The following is a 23949-nucleotide window of genomic DNA, read 5'->3' on the forward strand; positions in this document are numbered from 1 at the left end:
AGTAAAAAACTGTCTTCTTTTATCATAAGGTGTTCTTTTATTATAAGGTGTTATTTATAAGAACTTGCAAAATCTTTTTCCACATCAAATGGCCAAATTGTAGGTGAAACCTGTTTTCTCATTTTCAGTTCTTGTCATTCAACCACTTCACAAAATGAATTTGTAAGGGCCATTGTCCATCACATTCTTTTGAAATACACCACTAAATCTAAGCCCTGATGTAGGAAATCAGAAATAGTCAAGTCATTTTGCATCTGCACTAAACAAAACTATGGTTCAAGAATGGTAAATCCATGCATGTCCAAAAGTAAAGTCTGTTTCACACTCTGATACGTTTCTGTTCCATGTGTGTATAAGCCAGTCTCTAACGTACTCTGATAAGCAAGGGAAGCATGCAAGGAGATAAAGAGGGAAGGAAAAAAACCCAAAACAAAACACCACACAAAACAAAACCCCACAAAACAAAACAAAAAAACCCCTCACCACCCTGGGTTTCCATGTCCTGGATAAGCAAATCTTTCAGCTTTTAAATACAGCACATCACCATAACCAGCTATATTTCAGAGGAAAAACTAGCTTCCAGGAACTATCTGCTAAGGGATGACTTTGAGGCTTAACCTCACATAGTGAAATTCAGGTTTTGAGTCTGTCTCATGCCAGGCACCTCACTCAGGGACGTTGGGAAGCAGAATTTCAATACGGCCTCTCTTTGGCACCTCCCATAGGTTAACATGGGCAACTCACCTACCCAAAATTCTGGCTGTTGTGACAACATGAGTTATTTGCACTTATACAATAATGCATAAAATTTAGACACGTATGTACATATACGTAGTATTTTGTGCATATAGGATACACTTACATGAGTATTTTAAATATATATATACACATACTATAAACAGAAATACATATTTGCATATTCATAATTAATATATCTAATACATAATGCATAAAATTTAAAATGCATACAACTATATATAATGCATAAAATGTAAACATGTATGTACATATATGTAGTATTTTGTGCGTATATGATACATTTACATGGATATTTTAAATATATATACACACAACATAAACAGAAATACATATTTGCATATTCATAATTAATATATCAAATATCTATGCAGGGAAATATATCTGCATACATTATATGCAAAATGCATAAATGCACATATATATTCCCCCAAAAGGAATTTCAGCTAAAAATTCTTACAGAATTGAAGCCACTAGAAATAATCATATCTGCAGTATAAATATCTTCAGAATGAAAGGAAGAAAAGGTAAGCTTACTTAAAGTGTTGTTATATTTTGCTACTCACCATTTTCGGTAACTGCCAGAGTCTGAGCATCTCCACTCCCACAGGACACATCAATAACTTTGAGCCCTTTCAGCCCTGTGACCAGCATTGGGATGGTCTGATCTTCACTGGAACCTTCAAAACAAAGTAGTTCTGTGAGAAGCAAAACCAAGAAGGCCTGGTATGGTTTGGTTTTGTTTGTGTGGTTTTTTTGGCTGGTTGTTTTTTTGCTTGTTTGGTTTTGTTTTGTTTCTTAAGTTGCTTTTGAGTGTTTTGTTGGGTAAGGGGGGGTATTGGTTTGGTTCAGTTTTCAGATTTGAGCATCACGATTGAGCTGCCACATGATTTCTTAGGTATCTAATCCGGATTTAACCCATGAGGTAGTCTTTGCTTCACAAGGAAGAGAGAACAGCACAGACTATTCTCCATCTAATTGCTTATTTTCACATACCTCACTGAAATGTAATGGTTTTGAGACAACCCCTCCCGTAATTATTTCAATTTATGTGAAACCACATATGGTTCTCAAATCAGCTTTAGGTAAGTTGGATAAAAGATCACTGGAGACAGGCACTAAACAATTCTTTAACAAACAACTTACTTCAAGATATCAAATAACATACCGTGACCAAGCCTGCCATAGTTTCCTCGTCCCCATGTATACAGCTCTCCTTCAGCAGTAATAGCTGCACTATAGGTGCTTCCACATGCAATATGAACAACATGTTTCCCAGCTTGCTTTCCAGATAAAGCAGATATCATCTTCGGTTCCTCCAGAGGACTATTTAAAGAGAAGGTGACATATTTCACAAAAGGTGATCCGATGACTAGATAACAAAAGATCTGACATACTTGCTAGAAAACAACTGCTGCAATTCTATCTGCAAACTTTATTACTAGTCTGAATGATCAAGATATAAATAGTCTATAAACCAAAAATTAAGTTCAGATTGCTCAACAACATACAAACCCCTGAAGTCCGCCAACTATGATTTCTACTTCCAATTAAATTAATGCATAGTTTTTAAAAAGTATTTGTCTACTATAAAAAAAATTATCTTTAATTATGATATCTGAACAATTAATTTCATGACATTGTTAACCCTTGTGTAGTAACTCCCTTGCTTTATACAGAATTCAGAACTGAGGGAAGACACTTAAAACCTCTAAAATACACTGATGTACACCCCTTACAGAATGCCCCTGTAGAAAACTGCCCTTACACAAAAGCAGGACAGTAATGTTGCTGTTTAACACAGGGGAAAAAAAGGAATGATATATGCAACACGACTACATAGGAAATGATGACCCCACTCCAACATTTGAATCGATGTTTCTAAAGAAAATGTGTTGTGGATTCATAAAACCATGAATAGAAGGCCTAATAACAGTGCAACCACTACTACACAAGTATTTCAGAAAGAAGCATTAATACAGAACTGGGAATACTACAGGCAGATAGAACATGCAGGAAGAATGCAATTTCTGTTCAATAATAGAGACAAGTGTCAAATACTGAATGTGCTTGTTTAAACAACTAAATAGTTTTTACTACGAATTGAGAACACTGCCAAACAAATATGATTATTTTTATTACGTACACCGTATCTCCATGGCCTAGTCTTCCACCATCTCCACAACCCCAAGAGAAAACTTCACCATTTGCTGACAAAGCAAGATAGTGATGTCCATCTGAATGTGCTGCTATCTTCACAATATTTCTGGAAGCTAGACTCTGCACCAGTTGTGGCCCCTGCGAATCAAATGACAGCGATATACTTACAAAAACTGCTCATATTTTCCATCACTTGCTAATATGCAGAATAACTAGATACAGTTTTCCCAAGGCTTTACCAAAACAGTACACTCAAATCAACAAGGTGAAGGCATAAAGAAAAAAAAAAAAAAAGGTCAAATCTACGATTCAAGTCTGACAAAAATAATGCTTTGAAGTTATTTTGCTTTCATCCTGTTAAGGCCTTCAGTATATACGAAAATGGTGTTTATCTTAACATTACAGGCAATTTTAATGGCAAACATTTCTGTCACGGTATAGTTTTGTTTGAGAAACTAAACAGTTCAGGCATAGTGTTACATCACTGAAGTAAAATCCATTTCATATCTGCCAATTTCTACCGTTGTTACCAAGGTCAGCATAGTAACAAAAGCAATTAGCATCGTATTCATAACCTCTAGCCCAATAGAAATTACAGAAACCAGATGCATTTCATCAAATCAATAAAAGAGATCAAAACCTATTTCTGAAAGTTCAAAACCAACAACATAGAAGCTCACAAAAAAATCAGCATGTCTCCATCTACTCTTCCAAGATGGTGTAAACAGTTAAAGGGGCAGACTATGCTATGAAGTAATAGAGAAGAGAACGCATTTTTAAAAACATATAAAAAAAACTCTCACCAGAGTATCACTGTTGTACGCTTGTGTATAAACTCGTCCATTCCTAGATAATATTAGAAAACGCTTCTCTGCACAGGCAACCTGCACAACGCCAAGATTGGCAAGTCCTTCACATTGAATTGGACCACTCACATTAGCATAGTATTTCCAACCTATTAAGCCCCAAGCAATGACCTCTTGTAGAGATCCCTAGAAAAAAAGAAATTCTTTAAGTATTAATTTTGAAGTATGCAACTTAATAAAATGCATAGAGCAAATTACTTTTTAAAACTTTATATGTCAAATATACTCAAATCTGTAACAGTCATTACTGCCAGTAGTTAATAAAGCTTACCCATTAGAAAATATCAAAAATAAAGACTTGTATGCATGATATTCAGTTTAGTCTGGTACTAAATAAGCTATAAATATCTATTTCAAGTGTTCTGAGATTTTTCAAGTTGGGAAGTTTAAAAAAATTTTTAAAAAAAGTAAATGTTAATACATCAGCTTTCCAACATTTATAAAGTCTGGTCTAGAGCATTTCCTCTGATAAACACAGGGAACAGCTCAAAACATGGCAGAATTAGCCACAGTGTGATAAGAACAAATGGTTCATAAACCAAAGAATTGTACTCCAAGGCTAACTGAAAGAATGCTCATGAAATAAAAGATACCCAGGTAAGACAGGTTTAAGCAACTCAATCTTACCTTGTGAAAATCAAAATAAAACGTGAAGTATCTTAGGAGTTGTTTTCTTTCCAAATTGAAAATCAGTTACACTTCTAGGAAAAGTACCTTACTAAATTTGATGTTGCAAACAGTTACCTTATGTGACGTAGGAGAGCTACACTGTGGAGGCATACAGGGGGTGGCCAGACGATCTAAATGGGCCATGATCACTACAGCTGTTTGTCTCAGATCAATTGCCAGCTCATTGTCCTGTGGTAAAGTCAGATACCTTAGAAAACTTTCATTTGGACTCAGAGGGTAGGTCAGGAGCTAAAGAAGAAAAAAGAGCAGTCAGAAAAATATTCAAGGTATTTCTATGCCACTACACATACAGATACACAATCTATTTTAGGCATGCTGAGTGCCTGCACAAGTTTAAGAGAAACCAAATTAACTCTACACATCCTTTTTCTTACAGTAGGGGAAAATTCCAAACATGTATATTGAGAAAATATAGTAAAATTAGAAATAGAAAGTTACAAGCATAATGGAACTGAGTTTTACTATCTTTTATCAACCTCAATAATAGTCACTAAGAATCATAGTTAAACTAACTTCAAACACAACTAAATAAAAGCCACCCAAATATATAGAAAAGTTAACTGGTCGCATCTCTAAGTTAATTATCACAAAAGCACTAACTCTGAAACACAATGCTTACCTCTAACCATACTATCACATTCCTCCTCCTACCTCAAGAAATTCAAATGTATGCATGAAAACCAAACAACAGTGGCGTATATACGTATTACATGGAAAACACTACTGTCAATTTTGTTCAGATAATTTTATAATTATTTTAGTCAGTCAAGTGAAATTTGATACCAGCACAACGCTCCTTTCAAATAATCCAAAGGTAACTACCTGGATCTCTTCCTCAGTATTGGGCACGTCTTTATTACATATTATACTTTGAAATCTTTGCAGCAAAGGTAGAAGGGGTGCACTCGTTCCCTGTGCAGATCGCTCATTATCTGTTTCCCTCGTTCCATTATCCCAAAGTTGAAGCAACAACATAACTGCAGACAACATTTGGCTGAAAGACAAAGTTTACATCTTCTATTAACAAGCATTCCTAAAAACATTGGTTTAGGTGATCCATACAATTCACTTTCCACATTTTCAAGTTTAGCGATGTCAGATGCCATGGCTTTCCATTTTAAACAGATCATCAAAATATCAAAAATGGATTTTGAAATCTAGCTAACATCTTGATTGCCACTGCATTACAGAAGAGGTTCACATGCTTTAAATCACAATTATTATGTTAAGCCCAAACCCACGAAAACTGACGACATGCACTGCTCAGGCCATTCCACGGTTAAAAACCAGAGTGCTCGTGCTGCTTACCTCAGTGTACCCCTCTGCACCGCCAGCTCTAGCAATATGGCAAGCGCCAAGTGCTGGTCCTGTAACGGAATGTTGCCTGGCCCTTTGGTACTGGGAGCTCCATGCACATCTCTATTTGAAGTCAAAAAAAATACATTAACTAAGAAGTAATCAGAGACAATACATATTTCCTTACCAAAAGCATCTGCAGCACATCAAGAACTGCTAAATTTACAGAAAAAATAATCAAATTGGTGCTGAAAGCTGACCCAAGCTTCACTATCTACTCTATAGCTCTATTAAACATGATGAGAACACGAAAAACATTTTTCACAGGTGAAATTCAAATATTCTTTATGATAGTCACTGTAAGGGTGGAGTTTGAGTATTCAAAAGACAATCTCTGGAATATTGTAAAAGGGTAACTTTAAGCCTCTTTAAATAACAGGGAAAAATCAGAGGAGTGTCCAAGTCCAATATGAATGTATTTTCCCTCATATATATGGAAGTCTGCATTATTTTACTATACTATGTACAATTAAGTGTACAAATATCTTGTATTACCAAAGCACTCTTCATGCAGATCCAGTTTACACTAGTGAAACACTATTTCAGTCTGCATGTAGTCTATTAAGTCTACGTGCAGTGATTCAGAACACTCAAATTCAGATTTTTCTTAAACAGTTAAAAGTAATTAAATCATATTTAAAGAGCATCATTTCAACAGTTCACATATTATTTCTTGTTTGTGTAACAATAATAGAAAAAGAAAGTAATCTTTTTAATTTTCCATAAACTATTATGTTTATAACATCAGCTGCTAAGAGATTCAAGTTTGCCATTTAACAGCTACTTCAGCAATACTCAAAAAAAGAAACTTACCCAGTCACAACAGACCTTAGGAATTTAGTAGCTCTTTCTACCACTTCCAGCCATACAGAAGACACAGTCCCTTCATCAAAAAGGGATGCCTCTGGTAGAGCTCGTAGTGCATCAAGTGATTCCTGTAACAATTCACTGCACAGATCTGCATCTTCACCTAAGGAACACAGTAATACTAGTTACACTCCCATCTTTACGGAAGTTACACAAATTTTTGCATACGATGTTTTGTGGATTTTTTTTTAACTTCGAGATTACAAGTTACTTAATAATATGCAGAGAGTTCTCAATTTTCACACAAAAATTTTGACTGTAAGACTTCTGAAGACCTATTTGCGTGACAAAAAATACATTCAGAAGGGTAACAACTCTTAAACCAGCTCATCCCACTGTGTATCTGCTGAGAAAATCAGAGGAAGACCTAGGGCTGGCCAGTCAAAGAGCAAGCCAAACAGCTGCTCTCTGAACAAACAGCACAGACCAAGACAAACAGGTGGGTTAAGGTGGCATAGATGACAATTCTGCCAATCTCTGCAATTTGACAATCACTGACAAGTACACAACCTAATCACAAGTTTCACACTACTGCTCCAAACTCCTTTTCTAAGCTGCTGCTGTCGTGTAGTAATGTATTTGATCAAACCTATATCTCGCTTTTCTGAAATCTGGCATTAAAAATACGTTCCTCTTCATGAAATCCCAATTTCCTTCCTAAACATAAAAGCACCCCAGCACAACGCATTATTGATATGGGCTCGGATGCCTTCCATCAGCAACGGTATTGTTGGGCATAATACCCCATAAACATCAAACACAATTACACAAATCTAACATTTATAAATGTATAGCTCTATGCAAATATTTAAGACACACACATATTTTAATGAATTGTGTCTTCTAATGAAAAATATAGGCAATATGCCACGGAGTAGACCTACCTGACCTCCAGGCTCTACGAAGGAACGCAAATGCAAATGAAAGTGCTGCTCGGGATCCAACTCGTGCAAGTCCTTCTACACCTTTGCCTACAGGTCTTGGGCTAAATAAAATTACATATGCATTGTGTCAATATAATATATACAATAAATATATATATTCATATTAGTTTGTATATTTGACAAGTTTATAATTTAGCTATAGGCATGCATATATAATTACACAATTTTTATTTCTAAGGAATTCTAATTGTCTCTTGAGAATGAAGGTGATCAACATCAGAATGTCAACAACCAAAATTCAATTTCAGGTGCTTCAAAGAACAATCAATTCAACCTCCAACAACAAAAAGCTTCGCAGAAAAAATAAACTAGACTGGTATAATTGACTGCCATCAGAAAGGTGCCTATGGTTACTCAGAGTGAAATTATGATGGTGTATTCAAAATACACAGATGAAAGATACTTCATGTACTCATTTACTCAGGAAGTTTATACTTCTAGTTAATTTGGACTGCATAAACTACACTTATAGGCTATTTTTAAATGAATCTTCAACTACTGGTAATTAGTTCCATCAGTTTTGTCATTCCTTATCTTTCCATTCAAGTGTCAACGTTACAAATCTCTCTTTGCAGCTTCTGTATTGGCATGTGTAAGGAACAGAGATAGCTTGAACTTTTCTTAATACTCACTGGACTCGCATATGTTTCTGTTACATTTTCTTTTTACGCAAACAAACACATTAACTTAAGCTTTCCTTAGTACTGAAGGACAGGCTTTCTCTCAGAAAGACACCAACAGTCCGGTTTTCTTTTTAATCTCACATCAAAAGAAAGTGAGCTGCTTAGGACATTTTCAAGAGAGAAAAAATTTTAACTGGCATTTTTAGCAGCCTGATAACGTAAATATATCAGTGCTCATTTTAATCAGAACTGAAAAAAAAAAAAAAATAACAAACAAAACCCCACCAACTTACAGAGAACAGACTACTCAGAGAAAGATGTCATTGTCAGAACTCCAATCCCATAATACCTAGTCATGATATCTACTTACTGTCTCCTTTCATTTTTTAAGCTAGAGACTAACCTAAAAATTTCCCTGGTTGAATTGCTTGTTCAGTCAGACAGTAACCTTGTTTGGCTACTGAATAGCTTCTTTAATGCCTCCATCTGGTAGATTTTCTCTATTTTTAGGTCAACAAGCTATCTAGACATGGTAAGTAATCAGACAATTGCTTATTCAGTTATTTCTCTGGAAACAGTTTCATATGAAATGTACAATTACAGCATTTCTCACCCAACCTAAGGAAAACTATGTTCAGCCTTCATGTATTTGTATTTTTAAATCCGTTATGTGCCTTAACTGAGCAAATATTGACCAAAAAAAATATTAATGTTATTAGAACTATGTAACCTACATCAGCACCCTTTCTGAAATAGGCTTGTCCATACATTCTAGCTAAGTAGAACAAAAGGAATATCTCAATAAAACTATGCTTGCAGCTCAAAGAATAATATCTACAGCAATATATTACAATAAACACCCACCAGTATGAACAGAGACACTATAAGCAAGCACCAGCCAAGGAGGAAAACTGTGGCAGATAACACCATCTAAAACCATTTTAAGAAATAAAAAGAGGTTTTTGACTGCTAATGTTTCATGAGGAAGAAATCACATTAAGCTCTCACATATAGGTTGATAACCTTTCAATGACTTCCCTAATACATTAACTTGTTTGTGCATGTGTTGTTACCTTTTCTTATCCACAGCAGGCAGAGGAATATTACTGCTTTTCCACTTAACTTTGACATTCTCCTGAAGAACTGTCCTGTTCAACGCAATGAAATATCGTTCCAGGATAACTAGCCTCTGCTTTAGCCTCATAGCTGAAAGAGCTGTTGTAGCAGTTTGTGTGGCTAGAGTTTGCTGTTCCTTCACTAGTACATGAAGGCACTCCTTCAATTCATTCACATCTGAGAATCAGAGAAAAATATCATTTTATGAGTGTTCATCCTTGTCATAAACAGTATCAAGAAAAATCAAAGACAAACTGAAAACTGTGAACTGACCAGAAGTCTGAACCTCAAAACCCAATGAAACTCCTTGTTTCCATATTTAATGTGCAAATTTCTTATCCACGGTATAACATAATCACAATCATACTTAACACGTGTTTTGACAAAGGTTATCATCAAAACTGGTTTTGTGCGAATACATCTAAACCTTCATATTTCATGTCTGAAATTAAAACATCACGGGAAATATTTATGCGTCTCAAAAAACCAAGCTAGACAGCAAATTCTTATCAAGAGCAGGCATCAGAGAGAGACTTTTGTGCAGGCAACAACCTTGCAAGTCCCCACTAGGATATGCTTTCATTTTACACAGATACACATTAACTTAAGTTTCTCAGAAATTACAAAACTACTCTCAGAAGCTCTAGAATCACTGCCAAGAGCTGCTAAGCTTCTGAAACAAATTATGTCAAATAATGTTTTCAAGTACAATTAGCAAATAAAATATTTGACTTGTGTACCACGACCAGAGAATTAATTCTTCATCGACCAGAAGCAGCAGTCAACAGTCCCAAGTTCCAGTAATCTAATAATGGATGGTAACAAGTACAGTGCCAAAAAGAAAGAAAGAAAGAAAAAAACACTTTAAAATAAAAACTTGGAAATTGTGTATTTTTACATTTCCTGTAGCTTTAATTACTAAGAAAAACATCAACAACGTGCGTTTTCAGAAGGCTTCTTTTCTGTCCCTTTATTAAGAGCCTGATCACCGGGACACCATGCTCTGCTTTGCACCAAATTACTGTACTCATCCCTAAACAATCACATTTGTCACCCGGCTGCTACACAGAAGTATCTTTGTTTTAACTGACACCTGACTAAAAAGTAGGAAAAAAAACATACCAACACCACACACACCCCCAACACATTTTTTGGAACAGCTGCCTCCAAGCTACAGAAATTCAGACAGACTTACGGTAGTCTCTAGAGTTGAAAATTGTATCTAATGAGGCATAACGTGTTTTTTGCAACCATGACTGTATAAAGTATTTCAAACTTTTGTCCCCACTCTGCAAGGCACCTTTGCGTACCCAGCAGAGAACTGAAGTGGCCTTCTCTGCCACCAGATCACATTGCACAGTCACTTATCGTTTGTTGTCAGCCATCACCCCAGCCTGTTTTCAACATTGCGACTCACATTTCATGATTTCTTAACATGTTAGATTCCTTTCCCTGAGGCAATTTACATCCTTCCACCTGACTATGAGGAACAACTTTTTAATCCATCCTTACTCGTTGAAAAAATAAGTGTTCCTTGCAGTCTAGACCTTAAAAAAAAACTAGACAAAAGCAATAGCAGCTATTATACACACTCATATCTTGACTCAAACGCAACAAGAAATACGACAAAAAAGCCACACCGTACTTAATATCAGGTCTACAAAATTCCCTAAAGAACTCTACAGCACAGTCACGTATCAACAAGTTACATAGATACAGCTACTTCGGATCACAATGTAAAGTACCACATAAATAAAACAGAATCCTGCCAAAGGCACGTTTCATTTGTTTGGTTTGGCTTTTACAATGTCCTTTAACATTATGGCCATATAGAAGTTTACTCGGAAGGTTTAATGGATGACTGACTGTATCAGTACCCAGTCTGTAGCTTCAGTATACCTCCAGGCTGATTGAACTAAAATCTTGTTTCATTAAATACTACAACTTTGAGTGAAAAATCTCAGTTGTGAGGTGTTAACATTACTCACAATAGCAAAGTAAAAACTTCTACAAAATATAAACTACATGTTCTGAGGTTGCTGCTGTTATCTTAGGTGTGCTGTAACCTTTACTTTGTAAGGAAGAATACAAAACCCATCTTGCAGCACATGGCTTCTGCATTTCAGTATCATAACAGAACACGGTCAAGACCGACATGCCAATTTCACTATCCCTCTAAACAAACCATCAGAAGAGATAAAAATCAGGTTGTTCGGGGGTTTTTTGTGGGGTTTTGGTGTTAGTGGGGTTTTGGTGTTGTTTTGCTTTTGCTTTTTTTCTTGTTTTTGTTTTTCCTTCCCTTCCTGAACACTAAAGCCCTCTCAAACTCTAAATACCACCAGGAAATGACAATGAAGTAAGAAATGACCATGCTGTCCACTTCACGGAGAGGCTTTTCTGAACATTGTTCTTTTTTGCAACTGATTTCATTCTGCAGATTCATTCCCCGCACATTCCTCTCATGTATCTATAGGAAAAGTAAAGAAATAGTCAAACAGGGCACTTTAATTAACGCTTATATTTGGGGAAGAGAGTCTATGTTTGGTGCTACAGAAACCAAGCACTAGTTGCCAGACTCAGCAGAGTCCATGGAGTAACACAGAGCTACAGCATTCACCATTCCTTCCTGGCTGGCAAGTTCTCTAAATGTGGACACCCTCTAAAGTTATTTCTGTGAGCTGAAGAGTGAGATGAAAAAGCCCTTCATTTCAAAATTACACACTTAAACATGTCATTGGGACTACTGGAAAAAAAACAGTACAGGCAGAGGCCACCTACCATCCTCCAGCAACTACTTTACAAGGAAGTTCATAGAATGTCCTGAGTTGGAAGGGATCCGCAAGGAACATCAAGTCCAACTCCTGTCCCTGCACAGGACAACCCCACAGTTCACACCATGTGTCTGAGGCCTTGTCCAGTCTCTGCTTGAACACTGTCAGGCCTGGGGCCGTGACACCTCCCTGGGGAGCCTGTTCCAGTGTCCACCACCCTCTGGGGGAAGAACCTTTTCCTCATGTCCAACCCGAACCTCCTCTGGCACATCTTCCTGCCATTCCCTGGGGTTCTGTCACTGGTCACCAGAGAGAAGAGCTCAGCGCCTGCCCCTCCTCCTCCCCTTGTGAGGCAGCTGCAGCCCCATGAGGTCTCCCCTCAGGCTCCTCTTCTCCAGGCTGAACAAACCCCGTGACTTTACCGCTTCTCACATGGCTTCCCCTCCAAACCCTTCACCAACTTCGTGTCCCCCTTCTGGACACTCTCCAGTAGCTTTATACCCTTTTTATCCTGTGGTGCCCAGAACTGCACAGAGTGCTCCAGGTGAGAGTTTCCCTGGAAGTCTACCACTGCGTACCTTCCAATCCACTTCCAATCAACTACAGTACCACTGTTACCAGCACCCCAGACATTCTGATGCAATAGGCGACACAAACTACCATACCAACTTTGAATGCATAGAAAACAGAATCCTATGGAAACACATGCAACAAGTGCACATCAAGCACCACCAGCTGTAAAGGCCATTGTATACATTCACAATACTGTGTCTGTGCAGGAAAAAAAACCACAGTTTCATAACAGGACTTACAAAATTAATTCCTATTGATTCAGCAATACATACTGAGGGTAACCTGCAAGATACTCAACATCCTACTCAGTGATCTGATAGGACAACCAGCTCATTTGATAAAAAAAACCAACACTATTGTAGGTTTTAAATACCTCAAAGGTTCAATTCCCTTATACAAAAACATTCCACAGTTCCACAGGCCACGCAATGTTTCATAAAACAAAACTTCACAATAGTGCTTTCTGAAGTAAGGGATTTTAAAAGTAAGTTATTTTGCTTTCCTGTCAACAAATAAAACAAAATCTAATTAAGACAATACAAGAGGTAGAAAATTAATCCATTGAATTCTGTCTTCAGCTTTTTATGAAGAAAAAGGGCTGGAAATAATTCAGTTCTTAAGTGATTAGCCCCCAAAATCACACAGACTTTATATTCAAAAACCAGTAATACGAAGAACTGTTCAGTTACAATATACTATTTTTAAATATTTAAACCTTGCATGCAAAAATATTTTTTCTTACATAAAATACAATTTAGCTTCACCAAGATCCAAGCCACATAAAAATAACCTGCATGAAGCATAAGCTTAAATTTACTGAATTTAGTTGTAATAAAACTACTTCCTCCTTCTCACCTTGCCTTCACAATCTCAAATGGCTACAATTTTAGGAAGGCTTCCTATGAAAATTAAATAATGCCACTCTTACAATATTTTATAGGTACTTCTTTAATATTGCAAGAATGCAGAAGAAAGTTCACATGCAAACTGCAGTAAACACTGGAACAGGTTATAGTAGCCCTATAACTCAGACATCTCAAAACTGAGCCAACGACTGTCTTATTAGAAGTAAAATTATTTTAAAGCAAAACACATCTATACACTACTTTAAATCTTCTCTTATTCTCTAAGTAAATTAATCTTTACAAAAACTCAGTCCATCTTTAGAAAGATTTAAATATATCCGGGAGTCAACCCAGTGACATTGATTTCAGTAAACCCTCAAGACCGAACACCGTTTATTACCGAGGAACTAAATACACTAATGAGAGAATAGCTTATTAATAGTAACGATTCGAATTTCATCTGAGAAGGTTACAAGGAACTCTTTAAACAAAACTGTTCATATGCCACTACACCAGCCCTTGATGCTAACCATCCCCTAAAAATGGTTTGCTTTGTCAGTTATTTTATGAAGGGTAAAGACATGTTATTTACCTAATCCATACCTACAATATTAAGTTTAAGTCATACCATACAAGTTTAAACTCTCAAGCTACCATTAGCAGAATAGTTGTTAACTGACAACTACAGTCAGATATATTTCTGGCTGCACTAGAGATAAGTAAGGGTTTACCATCTTCTATTAAAATTTTTTATCACATCATTCTCCACCCACAACAACTAACATAACCACACACCTTCACTTCTTATAATAACTCCTCCTGCCAGAGATGCTCTGCATTAGAAGGAAAAATACTGGTAATGCTTAACACAGATTATTTGGCAGAACAGGGTTAAGAAGTGACACGTTATTTAGGTATGTCAGCAAAACTGAAGGGCAGGAAAAACAAGCAGCTGAAGACAGTAACTTCTTAAACCATCTTAGCCACAGCCTGGACACTAACCTGACAGGAGTCCAACGCAGAAAGCCTGTCCCAAGGCACGTTTGCTCCTGATTTAGCAGCTCAAAGAAAAATTAACACACTATGACAAAGTGACCTGCTTAGTGGGTGAAAGAAAGACTGTGGATGCTGTGTACCTAGACTTCAGTACTTTGACACCGTATCCCACAGCATTCTCCTGGAGAAGCTGGCAGCTCATGGCCTGGATGGGTGTACCCTGCGATGGATAAAGAACTGGCTGAAGGGTCGGGCCCAAAGAGTTGTGGTGAACAGAGCCAAATCCAGTTGGCGGCCGGTCATGAGTGGTGTTCCCCAGGGCTCAATATTGGGGCCAGTTCTGTTTAATATCATTATCAATGAGCTGGACGAGGGGATTGAGTGCACTCGTAGTAAGTTTGCAGATGACACCAAGTTGGCAGGAATGCTGATCTGCTGGAGGGTAGAAAGGCCACACAGAGGGATCTGGACCAGCTGGATCAATGGGCTGAGGCCAATTGTATGAGGTTCAACAGGCCAAGTGCTGGGTCCTGCCCTTGGGTCACAACAACCCCAGGCTGCGCTACAGGCGCAGGAAAGAGTGGCTGGAAAGCTGCATGGAGGAAAAGGACCTGGTGGTGTTGGTCAGCATTCAGCTGAACATGAGTCAGCAGTGTCTTGAGGTGGCCAAAAAAGCCAACAGCATCCTGGCTTGTATCGGGAATAGTGTGGCCAGCAGGACTAGAGAAGTGATCAGCCCCCTGTACTCAGCACTGGTGGGGCCCCACCTCGAATCCTGTGTTCAGTTTTGTGCCCCTCACTACAAGAAAGACATTGAGGTGCTGCAGAGAAGGGCAACGAAGCTGCTGAGGGGTCTGGAGCACCAAGTCTGATGAGGAACAGCTGAGGGAACTGGGGCTGTTCAGCCTGGAGAAAAGGAGGCTGAGGGGAGACCTGATCGCTGTCTACAACTACCTGAAAGGAGGTTGTAGCATGGAGGGGGTTGGTCTCTTCTCCCAAGTAACAAGTGATAGGACAAAACAAGATGGCCTGAAGTTGCTCGAGGAAGGGTCAGATTGGATATTAGGAGAAATTTCTACACGGAAAGTGTTGTCAGGAATTGGAACAGGCTGCCCAGGAAAGTGGTTGAGTCACCATCCCTGGAGGTGATTAAAAGATGTATAGATGAGGTTCTTAAGGACATGGTTTAGTGACAGTATTAGGTTATGGTTGGACCTTATGATCTTAAGGGTCTCTTCCAACCAAAATAATTCCATGATTCTAAATTATTTCTTTATGCTTATTTCATTAGCTCTTGTATGGCACAACATAGGCTACTAATGAGTAAACTAAAGGCCTTGAAAATGCCAATATCAAACTGAAAAGTTTCAATGACTTCGGTTGAGTCACAAGCTTTAGTAAAGGCAAATATAGATGTTACGGTGTGGAGAGATTTCAGATCTAAAAATGCAAAACATATTTCAAACAGAATTTGCCAATAATCTACTGTTATAATGAGTACACATTCCTGTCAGCAGCAGAACTAATTTCCTAGAAATTTTCCTGTTTTGTCTCCTCTTTCCCCTTCCACTATGTGGTATTTCCACTGGACAATGGGCAGACAGAGAATGCAGTTGGCTTGGCTTACAGGCATCTAATGGCCCTGCAAGCCACTCCCACAGAATGAATGGATTCAAAAGTTAGAGCAAAAAACAAAAATGCAATCACATTCACATAATTTATTTCAGAAACAAAGCTAAAAATGTTCCCAAAGTTATTTTATACCAACAAATAATATAACTCCTGAACGGAGTTTAGCTTTTAGCTTCCTTCTGTCTGCTCCCCTATTCAAAAGATGTCCATCGGCAGAACTCACCTTATTAGTATTCAGCAGGTGAAATAATCAGCAGTTGCATGTACATTCAGAATGCCTCTCATTATGTCGCTGGGTACTTAATTTTCAAAGTTTTATATTGTAAGGAATACTTATTTAAATCGATGCTCGAATACTCATGCACAGAAGAAAATAGCAAGAACTGAGCCTTGTGTGCATGTGAAAAATAAACACACACGTAAACATACCCCTTTAAGAGCATAAACAGCAACCCAACAGACACTCAGAGCTGGACAACAGCTTTCAAGTTGGGGGTGAGGGGGAGAAGGATGTGAGTTAAAAATCTGTTCCAAGTGGTAAGAAAGCCAAAGTGAAACAGGGATGAAGGAGTTCTGAGAAGTGAAATGTAAAAGAGAGCAGGTCAAATTTCATCCCTTGACTGAACCATTCTTTTATCAGCATTTCTAAACCTAAACTTGAAAGTATTATCAAGAAGTTTTATTAAAGTAGAAAATGTTACTATAAAGGAAGTTAAAACCAGGGGTTTTTTTCAACGCCACGACTGCTTTTAATTATTTTTGTGCACAGTTCAGATTTAGGTATAATTGTCTAACTAATAGCCCTTACAAGGCCCTTAGATGAGATTTCTGCATGTCTCCTCTCTCACTAAGCAAACACAGAAAGATTCGACTGTTGTTGGTAGTGACATGTATCTCAACTTCTCATGGCATTCACATGGGTAATTTTAACCTGCCCCCTTAGGTATTGCTTCTAAAGCATTTCTTAGTGCAATCAGCTACATAACAATATTTGAAAAACAAGATGCAGCACTGTCTGCAAACAAGTTCTCACTCATACATGAAGAAATCCCAGAAATGTTACATCATGACACTGATTTACCTGCATAATGGCTTAATTCACTGCTAATATAAAGCAGATCCAACTACACAAGAAAATAATATTCCCACTTCAACTGTTGATTGCTTATTCATTTAAGGATATTTCCATTAAGATTATTTCCTCATTTATTTTGTCCTACAAGGGAAACAGAACAGTAGCATTCCTACTGAAACTTCAAGTAGAAAGTAGCATTTTCTAGTCAGATAGTTGTTAAGGTGAATTTAAAGTAACTGTCTGTAGGTATACAATATTTGCTATCTTAAACACATGAAATGAGACCAAATTACAGTGAGTTTGAATCATAAGCTATTTAACAGTTTTTGAAGTTAACCTTTTAAACACAGTTGCTGCATCAGTTGAGCTGTTTCTGTTTTTTCAAGAAATAAAATTTACCTGAACTCAACCAAAAAAAAAAAAAAAAGAACAGGACTCATCTCTAAGTGAAAGCTGCTCTTTTGAACCAAAGTCAAAAATACTGAAATCTCTCAGATTGTATATCTACAAAGACATGGTGTATTGAAGACATTTCTAAACACCTAATAGTGATATATATTAAATGTTAAGGGTTAGAACCCTTGACATTCATAGATGCATATATGGAACACATCAGAGACTATGAATAAATAGCCGATACACACTTAAGAGTAATAACAACAGCAAGTCCCACAGAAACCTGTGTAAGCTCCTCTGCTGTTGCATGCATGCATAAATTGTGTGGAAATTGAGACAAATATTTAGGTCATTAAGTCTGTTGGTACTACACTAGAAACAATGACAGCCAACTGCAAAAATGTGCAGGCAATTAAGTGAGCAAAAAAACAGCAGATGTACATTTATGAGCAAGTGAAACAAAATTCCAGTTTTCCCTGTTAAAGGGGCTCCAAACAACCTTCCACTCAGGAACGAGATCTTGGCACTACAGCAGGGTAGTTCCAAGAAGAAATTGCTCCACCGTACAACAGTAGCTGGATAAACAGGGTATCAAGACAGACAGAATGAAAACCAGAGATCATGATGGCACTTCATGAAACCCATGAGGTACTCAGAGCTGAAGTAGTACATACAGTTCCCAAGCTACAATCCTTGGCATAAAAATATAGAAAAACAATCAAATAAACAAAAACCACAGAAGAAAGAACTAAGAGTTTGGAATAGCTTCTGTATACAAATAAGTTGCATGAAATAAGATCTTCGGTGAGGGAAAGAAACAACTGGGGGGTGATTATGATAGAATTTTTAAAACACAATAAAACCCACCCCACTGGTGTTGAGGAAGACAAGTAAGGAACATCCACTCACTACCTCTCTCAGTATAAGAACAACATGGCATTAGATGAATCCAACAGATGCCAAAATGAAATCAAGGACTAGGAGGAGATAACATTCATGTGATAAACAGCTGAATTACAAAGCTCTTTGCTACGTATAGCTGTGGATGCTAAAAGTTCAGAATGTTCAAAAGAGACTAGACAAATTAATAGGAAAAAAAAAATCAACATCAAAAGTATTAAAGACAGTATGCCTTGCACACATATGCTCCAGAAAAATAAAAGGGTGTGGGGAAACCCAAACACGCATTCACATTCCCCCATACCACCACCTCTGGCTCAAAGCCTATAGGCTTCAGATAACGTGTCATAAACACTGGACCTAATTATTCACTTGGCTACTGTTATATACGCTGTTGCAGTCAGGACATTGGACTAGACTGTCCTTTGGTCTGACTCAATATAGACAACCTTAAGTATATCATGACTAAGGAAAAGAAGCCAAAGAAAATTAAATACTGATCTATTTTCTGTAAGGTTTGATCAAGCACTTCAAAGGGTTTCCTCTTTTTCTCCCGTATCCAGGGCTGAACACCTGGACTTCTCTCCCAACCATGTAAGAGACTAAAAACCAAATATTTTCAGGAAACTTCTGAAAGTAATAAAACAAGACTTCTAGGAAGAACCAGAAGACCTGGTAAAAGAACATACAACCTGGCAGGAATAGGATAGGGGGAAGATGTTTTAAAGAGGTACTCATGTCAAAAATGACGCCTCAATAGTACAACACTGACATCAGTTAATAGCTGAATATGAAATGGATGAACACTGAGGTGCAAGAGAGAAGGAAAATCACCTTCGAGTCAAATAATGACTTGTCCGTGTATTTATTACTATCTTACACATTTTTACAGTACTTGGCATAATAAGACCATTCCCAAAAAAAGCTATGACCTCTTTGCCCTGTTCTGGCAGAGCAGTGATCTCAGCATAAATTAGAACTAGGAAAAGCATTTTGCTTCTCTGAACTTGTGCCAGGATAACAAAACTGTGAGGGGGGAGGGCAGTGTCAAAAAGTACTGCTTCTCAACACATTTTATGAGCAAGGGTTTTTGTATGCTCTCAAAATTTCTCAGCCCTCATGGGGGAGGGATGTCACAAGACCCACTGACCTGGATTAACCTGTTGAAGTTCAATCCTCCACACTTCTTGGTAAAATAAGATTGTATTACAGCACTTCTGAAACATAGATATACACTGTCTAATGTCTAGATACTATTTTCATAATGTACGGCTGTAAATCACTAAACTCAGTAGAAATAGTTCACAGTATTGCCCTGAAACACACTTGAAATTCCTCTTTAGTTCTTTTTGTAAAATAACTCCAAGGTCACATCTCCAAATTAATACCTTACTTAAAAAGGAATACAAAACATAAATGAAAACATAGTAAGTCTTTAATTCTTACTTGATCAGGAACAATATATGTAAGAAACAATTCTCCTTTTGAAAAGTTCCTTCATGCTTTCAACGGGCAAATGTTCTAAAGTTCATTTTATTTTTATGAAGGATGACAGAAAAAAAGCTTAAAACAGTTTTCCTCATTTTATAAGACACTTATATAGAATATAAAAATTGAAGTGATTCTCTGTATTTTTTTCAAAATTGATTACCAAGACAAAAAACTAGGATGATCCAAAAGGCAGCTGTTAGCTATACTTCTGACAAATACAAAACAAAAAGTTACCTACAGTCGTGAACAAAATCCACCTGCTAACATTTCTATAAATAAACTGCAATTGTGTTTGTAATACTGTTTAAGGATTTTTATGTCACAGCTAGGCTATGCAAGCTTCAAGCACAAACAGCAACAGAGTCCAAGGAACACACATTTATTAGATAAATTCTTCATAAGTGATTTCTAGAATAAGTATCCATGTGTGTGCCAATATACCATAGTATATATAAGCACTAAAAGTAAATACAAGAGAGTAAGTTATTTATTTCTGAAAACTCCAAACACACACACACACATCCCTTTATTTCTAAATTGTTTTTTCAATTTGTAATAAATAATTGGAGGGTGAACTTAAAGGCCAAGTCTTCTCCCAAACACCTTGGTCAGGTGGAAGAAATTTGGTAAGATACTTGGCATTTAGATTAGCATTTTATAAACCAGTTTTATTTTACTCTCAGCAAACACTAAATAAAAATATAAAACAAAATTAATATGACCTTCATCTCAACATTTCTTCACCACATGCAATTCTTCCTCCCCCTTCCACTGTAGTGGCAATTCTTTTCATTCCTCCTACACTGCAAAATTTTGTCCTGCTACTAGAGTGACAGCAAGTCCATCTGTCCTCCTGTCCTTACGCAAAGGGGGCAAGCTGGCTGGCACAGAGCAGAGTACAGAAAACCGGCAGCTGACCTGTGCCAAACCGAACCAAAGAGCTTTCCTAGCACACAGGGCCACACAGATGCTGATTCCAGTGCTGAAGAGACAATACTTTTCCCATGGATCTACACATTCTTCTGGGTGAGGGGAATGCAAAAGCAGCACAACAGATATCTCCATAGTTCATACATGCCAACATGTGAATCAGGTAATATCATGCACCAACCAGAACTGTAAAACAAGCCACTGAAGTGGAGCTTCTTCTGATCTGCTATTTTTGAACATGGACAATTTTAGACAATGAATTGCTGCTCTGCAACAATAACAGCCATGAATTTCAACTGGCTTCGATATCAAAACGAGTATTTTATAGAGCCACACATGAAGATGTGAACACACAAACCATTTTTCCACTGCCGTCATAGGTGAGATTACTGTCAGCAAAGGTCAGGACAGACAGTTAATTGAACTAACCTTCTTCCCATGATTCACTCAAACTTATCCACCAGACCATGAAATCAAAAAGAAAAATCACCTACTAAACCTTTATTGCCTGTAGAAAATTCAGGCTTCAGAAACCAAGCAATTTCTTTTTAGCGTGTGCAACTGGAAAGAAATATTCTGAAGGCATTTCACTGTAATAACTGCATTTGTTCCAAGTCAGTTTATCATCCCTTTGAGCAGCATGAAAGGTGCAAATTGGCTCTTCAAGTCACAAGTCTAATTAAATCTGAAAGTAATTATAGTAAATGTATAACTTGAATCACAGCTAAACACTTATCCAACTTATTCCGCTAACCTAACAGATGCATCTGTCAGCAAGTACATTTGATCCAATTCCTTCCTGATGCTACAAAAGTAGCGATCAATATAGAATACATAATGCTTCACTGAGAATGACCAAAACAACTGTAATACCTGGTTGTTTGCCCCACACCCAACTCTCAACAATCGATTTGGCCCTGTAAGTGGGCGGCGGAGTCTCTTCTTCATCTTTCTTTTCTTTGTCATTCTGCTCTTCTTTCTTCGATGCAGTTTGGCATTCAGTGCTATCATCTAATGAAAAAAAGGGAGGGGAAAAAAAGACCAGTTAGGCTTCTTCCTCCTTGAATTCAGTTCTATTAACAGATTAGATGTGTAAAGGTGAAATGCCTAGCCCACAAGTTTGCAGCAATATTGTCTATCATGAAGATTACAGGGTGGGAGAAGTAGTGCAGCATGTTAACTCACAGATGTTAGGTCTCGTGTTACATTTCATAAGACAGTGACCTTAGAATCCAGAAATCACTGGTGTAACCTCCTAGGGAGGATGAACATTTAACATCAATACCGTCATGTAAGACTTGCAAAGGATCACAAAGAATGGACTTTAAGTCAGATTTTGCTCCCAACTATCCGCATTTCTGCAGTATTTACTTGTTTTCATACTCCATTTCCAACACAGAAAAAAAGATAGCAATTGCCTTAATTTCAAAATCAAGGAGAGTTATATATTGGCATTTACGCTAATTTTATGCAGCAGTACTTCAACATCTGTAACGTATCTAGCATCTTAGTAATTACCAGCAAGTAACGAAAATAATACCACCACTTTCTGCCCAAGCAACAGAAAAGCATTTGCAATCCTTTTGAGATTACTTTCATAAAGACGAAACACAGAAATTAAGCCACTTATCTCTGTAATCAAAGTCTGCCTGAAAGTCCCAATTTTCTAAACACGGTAGAACTAGACAGCTGGAAATATCTTGTATTCACATTGGGGATATGGATTTCCATATCCATAACTCCAGCCAGTTCAATGTACAAGATTGTCTTGCAATTAAGGGCCACGTTGGCAACTGTTTTCTTCACCCTGACCTTGTCTAAAAATATCCCCAAAAATTTCTCAAGTCCAGCATTTGTAACTTGCCCATGAAGAGTTTAGTTCCAGCCATTTTCACCAGGCTCTTTAAAATGACTGCTCCTCTATTCCTGCCTGCCAACCTAGTCCACAGACATTCCAACACCAAATGTCGCAGCCACGACAAGCCAGAGAAGCATTAGAATTTTGTCTTTTTTCCTGTCTCACCCCCTACACACCAAATTTATATACATTTGTACCAGCATATTTCAGAAGACAATAAAAAGCAAGAGGTTTAGAGCTTCAGCCGGACAGAGGACATCTGATTGCAGTCTATCCCAGACTCACCACAACCCCACCTAGAATAGAACAGAATGGTTTAGGTTGGAAAAGACCTTCAAGATCATCAAGTTCAACCATTAACCTAGAACTGCCAAATCCACCTCTAAACCATGTCCCTAAGAACCTCATCTACATGTCTTTTAAACATCTCCAGGGATGGTGACTCTGCCACCTCCCTGGGCAGCCTGTTCCATGCCTGACAGCCCTTTCTGTGAAGAAATTTTTCCTAATATCCAAGCTAAACCTCCCCTGGCACAACTTGAGGCCATTTACTCTCGTCCTATCACTTGTTACTTGGGAGAAGAGACCAACCCCCTCCATGCTACAACCTCCTTTCAGGTAGTTGCAGACAGCGATCAGGTCTCCCCTCAGCCTCCTTTTCTCCAGGCTGAACAGCCCCAGCTCCCTCAGCTGCTCCTCATCAGACTTGTGCTCATCAGCTTTGTTGCCCTTCTCTGCACTCTCTCCTGCACCTCAATGTCTTTCTTGTAGTAGGAGGCCCAAAACTGAACACAGGATTCGAGGTGGGGCCTCACCAGTGCTGAGTACAGGGGGACAATAACTTCTCTAGTCCTGCTGGCCACACTATTTCCGATACAAGCCAGGATGCTGTTGGCCTTTTTGGCCACCTGGGCACACTGCTGGCTCGTGTTCAGCCGGCTGCAAATCAACATCCCCAGGTCCTTTTCCTCCATGCAGCTTTCCAGCCACTCTTCCCTGAGCCTGTAGCGCTGCCTGGGGTTGTTGTGACCCAAGGGCAGGACCCAGCACTTGGCCTGTTGAACCTCATATGATTGGCCTCAGCCCATCAATCTTTGTTTTGCA

General features: G+C 37.9%; 1 protein-coding gene across 6 annotated transcripts in view; it reads right to left on the bottom strand.

Moving 5' to 3' along the window:
• Window positions 1-23949, bottom strand: part of HERC2 (HECT and RLD domain containing E3 ubiquitin protein ligase 2) — a 117957-nt gene that overhangs the window by 75536 nt on the left and 18472 nt on the right. For 3 of the 6 annotated variants that reach the window (XM_065646238.1, XM_065646221.1, XM_065646247.1), the window contains exons 4-14: window positions 21861-21998; window positions 9336-9555; window positions 7580-7680; window positions 6642-6798; window positions 5781-5891; window positions 5295-5466; window positions 4527-4700; window positions 3720-3908; window positions 2903-3054; window positions 1925-2082; window positions 1323-1436 (exon numbers count right to left, since the gene is read on the bottom strand). In XM_065646238.1, the coding sequence (XP_065502310.1) occupies window positions 1323-1436; window positions 1925-2082; window positions 2903-3054; window positions 3720-3908; window positions 4527-4700; window positions 5295-5466; window positions 5781-5891; window positions 6642-6798; window positions 7580-7680; window positions 9336-9555; window positions 21861-21998 (1686 nt within the window). Of the gene's footprint in view, window positions 1-1322; window positions 1437-1924; window positions 2083-2902; window positions 3055-3719; window positions 3909-4526; window positions 4701-5294; window positions 5467-5780; window positions 5892-6641; window positions 6799-7579; window positions 7681-9335; window positions 9556-10118; window positions 10135-11746; window positions 11763-21860; window positions 21999-23949 lie in introns of those variants that run through there. The other 3 variants (XM_065646229.1, XM_065646257.1, XM_065646266.1) reach the window with 3 other exon arrangements.

Source organism: Caloenas nicobarica, chromosome 1, assembly GCF_036013445.1.
Source record: "Caloenas nicobarica isolate bCalNic1 chromosome 1, bCalNic1.hap1, whole genome shotgun sequence".
Lineage (NCBI taxonomy): Eukaryota > Metazoa > Chordata > Aves > Columbiformes > Columbidae > Caloenas > Caloenas nicobarica.